The sequence below is a fragment of the Hemibagrus wyckioides genome, linkage group LG01, assembly GCF_019097595.1.
Source record: "Hemibagrus wyckioides isolate EC202008001 linkage group LG01, SWU_Hwy_1.0, whole genome shotgun sequence".
Classification (NCBI taxonomy): domain Eukaryota; kingdom Metazoa; phylum Chordata; class Actinopteri; order Siluriformes; family Bagridae; genus Hemibagrus; species Hemibagrus wyckioides.
Genome location: NC_080710.1, coordinates 21,033,685 through 21,044,459, shown reverse-complemented (window position 1 = coordinate 21,044,459; position 10,775 = coordinate 21,033,685). Strand labels below are relative to the sequence as shown.

Genomic DNA, 10,775 nt, shown 5'->3' with positions numbered 1-10,775 from the left:
ATGTAGAGTATATAAACACTGAAGTTGTTGAAGCATACACAATGTGAATCCTGCATTGCTTTCATTCCCGACTGTGGGTCAGCTTGTTGAAAGCAGTTTAAAAAATGACTGCCTTTGAAATTCTTTAGGAAGCAGTAGGTCTTTCTCAGACTCACTAAAGTGTTTCTCATAAAACCCCTGTGGAAATGAATAATATATATGATTTAGATTTATATCTCTATTTAATATCTATAGAACAATATTGTGACAAAATATTTAATAGTTCCTGGTACAGCTCAGTAGTCACCTTTTGCTTTAGTTGTCAAATAATGTTTGATTTTTATAGATAAATTATGGTGCAGAATGTATCCCATTCATCCCACTGAGGTAAAGGTGTAATTATTTGTCAGACTGACCCCGGCAAGGTCAGATCTGTCTGACAAATGATTAATAGACAGAATCATGAATCTGACTCAATCTGTGCAACTTATATTTAATTGTCATTAGAGATATGTTCTGCTAGGCATTGTGAAAGGTTTTCTATTTGTTCTTATGCAAGATAAAGGTGTCACATGACAACAGTGTGGTTCATAAATATATTTCCTTTGGCATGACCCCTACCACCCTCTGTCTTGTTTGTCCTGAACTGGACTATTAGATGCCTGGTCACTGTATTAATAAATAGCCCGAGTCAGACAGTGGTTGTTATTTTAAAAAATTTCCACAAGGGGGCGGTGACACATTACTGTCAGAGTAATTCTTCAGGAAACTCCTAACTTGTCAGCTTGCAGCACAAATGAATCAAAGGATGACTGAATAGTAGAATCAAAAGAGAAACACAGAACTCATTATCTAGCTATGATTTTTTGTTCGTTAAATTAACATAATTGCTGTTGCTGTATTGCCAATTCATTTACAGGTTAATCTTATATTAAGTACCATTATAATCCTGTCTATAATGCTAGTTTAAGTAATTCAGGAAGAAGTAGGACTTCATGTAGGACTTTGTTTGAAAACAGTCCGTGACTCAGAGATTTGGACATCTTGGGTAAGTTTATTTCACTATGTAGGCGCCAAAACAGGAAGAGTCTTGATACATACCGTTCTTGTTCCCTGAGAGATGGTGGGAGAAGTCAAGCAGTGCTGGAGGAACAGAAGGAGAGAGGTACAGCACGGGTGTGAAAACTGCTTTTGTATGTGGATGCTGGTTCGTTTCTGTCATTGTATTTAGTGTTTTAAATCTGATGTGGTCATCTTCAGGAAGCCCGTGGCGGGAGCTTAGCAATGGGGTGGTGTAGAGGAACTTAGGAACTGCATTCTGAATCAGTTGAAGAGGTTGAGTGGTGCTCAGAAACAGATCTGCCAAGAGCGAGTTGCAGTGTTGTAATGAAAAGAGAATGAACAAACACCAAAGTGTGGATAGAAAAGGGTTAAAAGTTTATTGTTATACTGTTAATAAATAAAAGAACATATACATATAAATAACCTGTTACATAGCACCAGGACACCAACCTGTCATGAACAGAAAAAAAAATTAAGGAGCTCATAGGTGGGTGGATAGATAGATAGATAGATAGATAGATAGATAGATAGATAGATAGATAGATAGATAGATAGATAGATAGATAGATAGATAGATAGATAGATAGATAGATGAACTATACTGGCTAATAATATTTGCTTATAATTATATTTGTTTATAATTATAGCTACATCTTTGATATCTTCACTTCTATCCATTTATTTTCTGCACTGCTTATTCTACACAGGGTCATAGGGAACCAGGAGTCTTTCCCCAGGGAATCAGACCACAAGGCAGGGGCCACTTTGGACAGGGTGCCAACTCATCATAGGGCACAATCTCACCTAGACACACTCACACACTTGTAGACAATTTAGAGATGTCAGTCAGCTTACAATGCATGTCTTTAGACCTGGGAGAGGAAACCAGTGTACCCAGAGAAAACATCAAAGCACAGGGAGAACATGCAAACTCCAAACACACACACACACACACACTGGATTCAAAACACTAACCCGAGAGGTGTGATATAAACTGTCAAACCGCTAAGCCACCATGTTCCTCATACAGTATCTTGACTTAATTATTAGTCTTATGTTTTTCAATTATTTATGAAAAAGCTGATTTAAAAGTTAAATCATTATTTGATTCAGAAAGATTCAGAAAGAAGCTATACATTGGGTGAGTGTTATTCACATGATGTTCTCCTGCATGGAAGATCTTCTAAACCAGGTAAGCACTCAATTCTGTGAAAAGATGATGAAAGTGGTCTCCTTTGATATAATAACATCCTTGTTCACAGGGCATGAGGGCTCACTGAATGGTTTGATATTGAGGTAAATCATATGCTGTGGTCTTCACACTCGCCAGATCTCAACCCAATCATACACATATCAGAGATTCTGAAGTGACTTCATATCCACCACTATTATCAATCACTAGTTGATGGAATATCTTTGGGGGAATAATACTGTTCATTCCTTGGACACTTGTAGAATCTATACCAATTTGCAGTGAAGCACTTCTGGTGACTTGTGGTGGCCCAAAACCCTACAAAGACTTTATGTTTTCTTTCCCTCTTGCTTTAATCTGCCACCCATCTGGGGATCAAAGCAGATTGGAGCAACTGAAACAAGAGAAGATAATTGCCATAGCTAATCATACCACTCTAAATCAACACTGTCATTTTGTTACTGTGAAGAGATTGGAGCAATTCAGATAATATGACCCAAGCTCTCTATAGCTGGGAAATGAGCAATCAGTGAATTAGAGGATTGGAAGATTAAAAAAGTAAGAATTGGAAGAATTTAAAAAATGAAGTAAATAAGGACTGGTGAGGGAATGTTAACTATGCATAAGCACTATTGAGTCTTTGTGAAAAGATTACAACAACATAAAGGAGCATAAATTCCAAGCTCTCACCAACATAAAACCTCACAATGTTTAACTGGGGTGATTCTCAGCTGATAATGTGTCATTGGTTCTCATTGGATAATACATTTACTGTCCTTTTTTTAATGTTTGCAGATGAATGGATATACAGTTAGATTTTTTTTTTTTTAAACAAATACATCAGTGTGTGCTGCTGTTGTATGTACTCCTACAGCTTGTATTACAAAGGCTAAATCTGATATGTTTCCAGACTTCCTGACCCCATTGAGACATTGGTAATAACGTTGGGTGGAAATTTGCTTTGGACTGGTATACGTCTAATCTGGCAAAGCTGCAGTCTGGACTAGTTTATAAAGAACGGGGCGGCTCTTAACGTGATTGCACTGGAAAGAGTCCATCCAGTGTGGTGTAGGCTGTGGGATCATTCTCACTCCTGCCTACTACACCGGCGCGCTGCACCGCCCGCTCCATTAGTATTACTGGAGGCTTATGGGGAGCTCAGTAACGCCACATTTAGCCTATGGGCGGATGCACCATCACTGCCCTCTCCACCTTAGACACACACCAGAAAGGACTGCTTTCCTCCTAGCCACACGTATATATCTGGAAATACTTTCGGAACATCACAAGTACGTCCATTAACAAACAAGTACATATTAGCGGCAGATTTGGTTGTGTTTTTGGACAACACCTCGCTACTTTTATAGACATTTTATTACTTGTGTCTGTTTCGGTTATGGCTTGTGTGCTGGACTTAAAAGGTGAACGGTGATATTGTTTCCTTGTAAAGGACAGGAGCGCAGTGAAGCATGGAGAATGTGACACTATTTGGGAATGATAACCAGACTCTAGGCATATGGACCGACCAAAGCATCGAGTACAAAGTGGTGAGTGTGTTGATGGTGATAGTTATATGCGGCGCCGGGATCGTGGGGAATGTGATGGTAATCCTCGTGGTGCTCACCACCAAACACATGCGGACTCCCACTAACTGCTACCTGGTGAGTTTGGCGGTCGCAGACCTCATCGTGCTGACGGCGGCGGGTTTACCTAACATTACAGAAAGCTTGTTTGGGGGGTGGGTATACGGTTACGGCGGCTGTCTCTCCATCACATACCTGCAGTACTTGGGCATCAACGCGTCCTCCTGCTCCATTACAGCGTTCACCGTGGAGAGGTACATCGCCATCTGCCACCCGATCAAGGCGCAGTTTCTCTGCACTCTTTCCAGGGCCAAAAAGATCATTGTCCTTGTTTGGGTTTTCACCACTCTTTACTGCGTAATGTGGTTTTGCCTGTCCGACATCGAAACGCAAATCTACGACAACATCACCTTAACCGTGTGCGCTTACAAGGTATCAAGGACACTATACAAGCCGATATACTTCGCTGACTTCACTTTGTTCTACGTGGTTCCGCTCCTGCTGGCCTCCGTGCTGTACGGTCTGATCGCCAGGATCCTCTTTCTCAACCCCCTGCCCTCGGACCCCAAGGAAAAGGCGCAAACCTGGAGGAAAGGCTCGTGCGCAGAGAGCAAAAAGCACTCCAAGAGCTCTTCTTTTGGAAGCACAGCGGCCTCGCGAAGACAGGTATTCATTAACTTTTCCTATCCTGGACGCTAGGGAAAATAAAGTTAACAACATGCATTAGACATTTAAGCTTTTCTTTTAAGGCTGAAGCGCGCGTTACTGTGCTTTCCAGGGTGATCGGAAACTAAGAAAAAAGCGAAAACCACGTTAAAGGTGTGCTTCAAAACCTAGGCTGAGATTGTACCACAATGTAGAAACAGGAAATTACTTGTAATGAAGTCTCTACTAGTGTGTACATTACTTAAAAGCCTGAGGAATTGCAGCGTCACCTGAAGTCGTGGATGAACAGAGAGAACCAGCTGCAGCTGATTTATTCTAAATTATCCTTAAAACACAACTATCATCTCATTACCGTTCTTGCATTCATTGTGATTACACTAGCACAATCTGAGATTAAACTAGAACAACTCGATCAGTGCTGAGGTGAGGACCTAATGAAATGACCAAACATAGCTAGTCTGCATGCACAGCAAATAAGCAGAAAAACTGAACATTAAAGTGAAGAAAGAAAATCCAATGAAGGGCCATGTCCAGGTTTTAAGAAAAGAAAAGAGAAAAAATAGAAAGAGAGACTGGAGACCAAGGGGTGTTATCACCTAATTATCTACAGGTTGTTCTGTAGTACAGTTAACTGGCATCTTCATGACTCTTCAGTATTATGATATTGTTATTCTGTTTTACAAGTTTTCATTTCTGACTTCAGTGAAAGAATTAATAGACCTGTCAGTGTGTTCTGACTGTGGGTAGCAGCTGGGGTACTATAACTTATTACAACAATTGCAGCTGCCATCCTGTGCAGCCCAAGTGGTCATGGTCACCCATTTCTTCTATTCTGTGCTCTGCAGATGCTATTGTGACCACCTGGGTCTGTTTCCTCTTCACTCATATTTTTCCCAAAATGTGTTTTAGTGCCAAATCTGCACCATTCCTCTTCTGCTTCATTTTTTCTTCTTATTACCTCTACTCATGCTTATCACCTTCTAACAGCTTGGCAATTTTACAAGGTAGTTATACCCCAAATTAGCTTGACCTTTATCTCAGAATCGATGTTTGATAGCTGTGATGCACCTGTTCTCAATTCTCACACTAATTTTTACATTATGATGGTTGGTAAGGACTTGGAAACCATCTCTTTCCCCATTACACACACACACACACACACACACACAAGGAGCCAGGAACAAAAAAGCGTATTCTGTGAGAGATGCAGAGAAGGATCACGACACACATTAAATAACTGCTGCTTTCTTACCATCCTGCAAATCCTCCAAAAAATATTTCAGTGTATCCTACTGTGCCACTGATTTATGTGGTTGCCAAGATGGTTATGCTCGATTCTAATAAAAATACCTTTAATACATTTGCTGTTTTCACAACACTTGGGGCAGTACTAGAACTGGGTGATGTCCTGACATCTGCGTACACTTACAGGCCACTTTACTAGGAACACATGTACCCTGCTTTTGCATGCAATAATCCAATCAGCCAGAAAAATGGCAGCAGAAAAATATGCATTTAATCATGCAGATACAGATCAAGTGCTTCAAAATCAAACATCAAAATGGGGACAATATGAGCTCAGTGACTAAAAAATTTTGCCTTGTCTTTTTCAAAGTTTGGGTGAATGTCCAGTTCGGGTGAGTCAACAAAGACTTGTTTCCATAGCCTTCAAACCAGTCTGGACATTGTATTCTGACCTCTCACAGAACTGCTATACATGAGATGTTTTTCATTTTTGCACCATTTGCTCAATTCTTGGTAGATTATAAACTGTAGAAAGAGCATTTGTGCATGAAAATTCCAAGAGATAATCCTGAAATAATCAAACTAGCCTGTCTGGTGCCAATATACATGTCACTGTCAAAGTCAATGAGATCACATTTTTCTGATTTAAGATGTTTGATATGAACATTAACTAAAGTGTTGGCCTGTACCTGAAGGACCTTAGCATTGCACTGCTGCCACATGATTGTCTGATTGAATTATTGCATAAGTGTATAATAATTGCTATGTAAAGATACAGTATGAATAATTAAAACCTAGCAAAATTTAGCAGATTTGGATTTAGTCTTTCCTTGTTTGTGTTGTAGGTAACAAAGATGCTGGCTGTGGTGGTGATTCTCTTCGCATTGCTTTGGATGCCCTATCGTACACTGGTGGTGGTCAACTCGTTCCTAAAAGATTCCTATTCTGATGTGTGGTTTTTGCTCTTTTGTCGACTCTGTGTCTACCTGAACAGCGCCATCAATCCTGTTATCTACAACGCTATGTCTCAAAAGTTCCGTGCTGCTTTCCGCAAGCTGTGTCACTGCAAGCCACAGAGCTCACAGAAGCCGGCGACATACAGCGTGGCACTGACTTACAGCGTAATCAAGGAGACCTCCAATGGGCAGAGTCCAGATCACTACCCCACAGAGATGGAGGAGCTTCCGGGGCCTACAACTGAATTCCTGCCTGGAAGAAAGAAGCTTTCATATAAGGAGTCCTCACTGTCAGATAGCATGTTATCTACAGCCTAGTTTTGTTTTGGATAGATATTTGTTCATAGCCATTGATTGGTAAATCAGTCTAACTTTGTTACAGTGTTGAAGAAAATAGGACCAAATTTAGTCTGATTGTCCGTAATGGTTCTGGTGTGTTTTAACATTTAGTAGCAAGGTGTCATGATGTAGGTTAAATATACAAAAGTGGCCATAAAGCACTAAGTCTCTTCTCAATAGACTTAGTGTCAAGCAAACAAAAAGGCAGAGAATGCACAGGAAATCTCTCGAATTGTCCTGCCCAGATGATTAACAGCCTTGTGTCCTCAAAGCCCAGCTCACATGGGTTAATACAGCTACTGCACAATGCATCAACGTTAAACACCTCACCAATGAGAGACTTGTTACAACGATGCTTTCCACGTTTACATTCCACTGAGGTATCAGAAACTGATCTGCTTTAATGGATAGAGGTATTAAGCCTGCATCCTATGTCTTATTTAGTTCATGTCTATGCCGTGACACAGTTTAGAAAGCTTTAAAGAATGTAACCTTTAAAAAAGAAAATGCAACCTGGTAGAACATACCATACTGTGGCATTGTGTGAGCATGTTTAGAAGATAAAAAAAAGTTAATTTGCATATAAACATAACACAAAGAATAAAAGAGAGGAAGAATATACAGCCTGATCATTCTTATGTTATTATGTAAATGCGTTATTTAAAGTAAAGGTGGTTAATATGGCAGTGTAAAATGTCATTTTTCTTTCTTTTTTTTGTTATTTTAACTGCAATGTGTGTAGCTTTAGATGCAAGACTGTGTTCCTGAATGTGGTCTTTGATATAGCATTAAAAACTTTATAGAAACTGGTTTAAAATAATAATGCACTCTGATAAATGTTCATGTGATAGAAAAAATGTTTGGTCCATAAGGTTACCTTTCTTCACACATACTCTGGAAAAAACATTCGGAATGTACAATGCCATGCTGTGTAATGGTCAGTCACTAATCTTTGTAGTTCACTGACTGAATGTTTAAAGTATGCACATGATATTCCTTGCTGTTGTTGTGAATATTTATATTTTGTAAGTTGCGCCTTGTCTTGAATAAACTGATAGAATAGGATTGTTATTATTTTTTAATGTTCTTGAATTGCCACAATGCACACACCAGCATATGAATCACTGATGGTTCAATCAGCCATTTTCTTTTACAAGGTGAAAACCCAGATCTCCAAAACAACATAACTATAGATAAACACGCTGCATCATTCATGCATCGCCCCAAATGCAAGCAAGTATTAGTAAATAGTATAGTAAGTAAAGTAAAAAGTACAAAATCTTCCCCCAGCATTTCCTATCATATAAGAATAATAAGCTCATGTTTAATAAGTAATCATATTTCATTCCACAGACTATATCTGTCCACAGAGTTACTAAAATTCAATTACTGTGGTAAAAGTCATCATTTAACTTAATTGAACCCCTTACTAATAGGGTATCAGTGTAAAAGGACAGGCTTGACACAATCATGTCTAAAGAACAACCTCACATACTGTAAATGGGTCAACAGAATGATTAAACTATTGTGAAATCTCCATGGCATATAGATGATTAAGCAGGATGTAAACAATCATATCAGTTAGCAACTAGATTAATGAGAAAGAGAAGTAAGGTTTTCGCTGCATGGATATTCTTAGAAACAGGTTATTATACTATACAAAGGCAAAGCATAATCAAGTGCCAGGATGGATGTAAGACTCTCAGTTGCACAGTAACTCACAATGAACAGCCATTAGTATATATTTCTTAGTACTGAATGCATCACTGTCAACACTATCAGTCAAATCCCTGAAACACATTGATGTTAATCTACCATTTCCTTTGTGTGCTTGGGGCAAGAAAACAACACATACACATGAATCTCAACCTACAGGCCCACTGGGGTGAGAATGAAATCTTAGACATGGCAGAAAGAACAGAGCCACAAGAAACAACAGGGTTTCCTGGTTGACATGTGTAACAGTCATGTCCCATTTGTTTCCATTTAAATCAACACTTGAGACAAAGACAAGGAAGCCCAAACACTGCCTGACTTCATTTTTCCTCACACTCTGATGTCCAGGATACAACAAAATGAGCCCACTGGGAGATAAATAATCTAATGAAAAAAAAAAAAAATAAATAAATAAATAAATAATGAATAATCTCCTCTCTTCCAAAGTACCCCTGACCCCCTAGGACAGCTTCACAAGAGATTATGCCTGTGGTTTCTGTCAACATGAGGAGATCTTTTAACAGAATCAACATGCACCAGGCCAGACAGAATTCCAGGATGTGTATTGAAAACCTGTAGTGATCAACTAGTGGCTGTTTTCACAGACATTTTTAATCTGTATCTAAGCAGTTCAGTAGTACCTACCTGTTAAAAACAGCACTCAAAAATAAAGTCAGCTGTCTTAAAGAAAGCAGCTCTGACTCGCATGGCAATGAACTGATTTGAGACTGGTGCTGAGATGCATTAAAAAACACATCCCAGAGACTCTGGACCCACTTCAGTTTGCCTACTGAGGATCCTTTGCACTACACACCACACTGACATACCTGAAAAACAGAATGCTGGACCGCTGTTTGCGGATTCAGTGATTACAGTAGCACAGTCATTCCAACCAAACTATTACACAAGCTACTGGATTTAGGACTTGGTCCCACATTATGCAGCTAGATTCTAGACTTCCTCAATGGCAGAACCCAACCTGTGCTGATAAGCAAGGACACTTCCTTCTCAACGCTCCCAGCAGGGCAGTGTGCTGAGCCCCTTGCTCTACTCCTGTTTCACACACAGCTGTCTTCAATCTTATACAGTTTCTACAGGTGTGCTCTAGAATCTGTCCTTACTGGCAGCACCATCCTGCTAGATGCTTAGTTCTCAACCATACAGGACATTTACTCCACATGCTGTGATTCATTAAGACCCAAGATTTCCTGCACACTCACTTTTCTCCTTTCTGTCCTCAGGTAAAAGACTCTACCCCAGTGCTATAAGTCTTTCTAATTCTCTACAATATAACATAAATAAGAGCCAGTGACACTGACAATGCCAGGAGGTTCCTCAAGATTACTTTAATTTTGTTAACTTTATGTGGATTCTTAGCTATTATTGTTCCATTCATCTGTTATTTTTTATTGAATTTTGCACTAATCTATATTTTAGAAAATGTCTTTATATTGTCATTGTGTTGTTACTGATTGTAGCTTTAGAGAGGCATCCAAGTAAGAATTTTGTTGTGCTCAATACACTGTACATGCACATCTGACAATAAAGCTTTGAATCCTTAGATTAAATCTGCTTTCTCATTACCAAAAATCCTTGTGAGCAAATGCTAAAAAAAAAAAAACCTTCATATTTTTGTACGATAAAATGATGCATGCATTATATTTATTGTGGACCGCTTCCTTTCATAGCACATCAAAAAGAAACCCTCAACATTTTTTTTTTATTTAATTTTACCTGCATTAAGGTTTGGACACACAATTAGCTACACCAGGCCTGGCCATTTTAAGCAATCCCACATTGGGTGAAAACATAGCGGAGGCTGTAATTGCCCCTGTAGGCAGGCTTATTGTCCTCGCGGGAAACGACAGGAGCAAATTATGCAGGAAGAATGAAAAGGATGCGATCAATAAAGAAAGTTTTCCAAATCTCAATTCCAAACTGTCTCTTGCTTATAAAACAAGACACATGCTATCTGAAACAAATTGCTTGGTGATATTGAACCTGACATGAGTGCTTGAGTTTAGACTGCTAATAAAG

At 39.2% G+C, this 10,775-nt stretch overlaps 1 protein-coding gene across 1 annotated transcript; it reads left to right on the top strand.

The window, feature by feature from the left end:
- The first annotated feature begins 3,266 nt into the window (after positions 1-3,266).
- Positions 3,267-8,093, top strand: trhra (thyrotropin-releasing hormone receptor a). Its single transcript, XM_058417942.1, has 2 exons — positions 3,267-4,482; positions 6,573-8,093. The coding sequence occupies exons 1-2, from the start codon at positions 3,703-3,705 to the stop codon at positions 6,999-7,001; spliced, it is 1,209 nt and encodes a 402-aa protein (XP_058273925.1). The 5' UTR covers positions 3,267-3,702; the 3' UTR covers positions 7,002-8,093.
- The last annotated feature ends 2,682 nt before the right edge of the window (positions 8,094-10,775 follow it).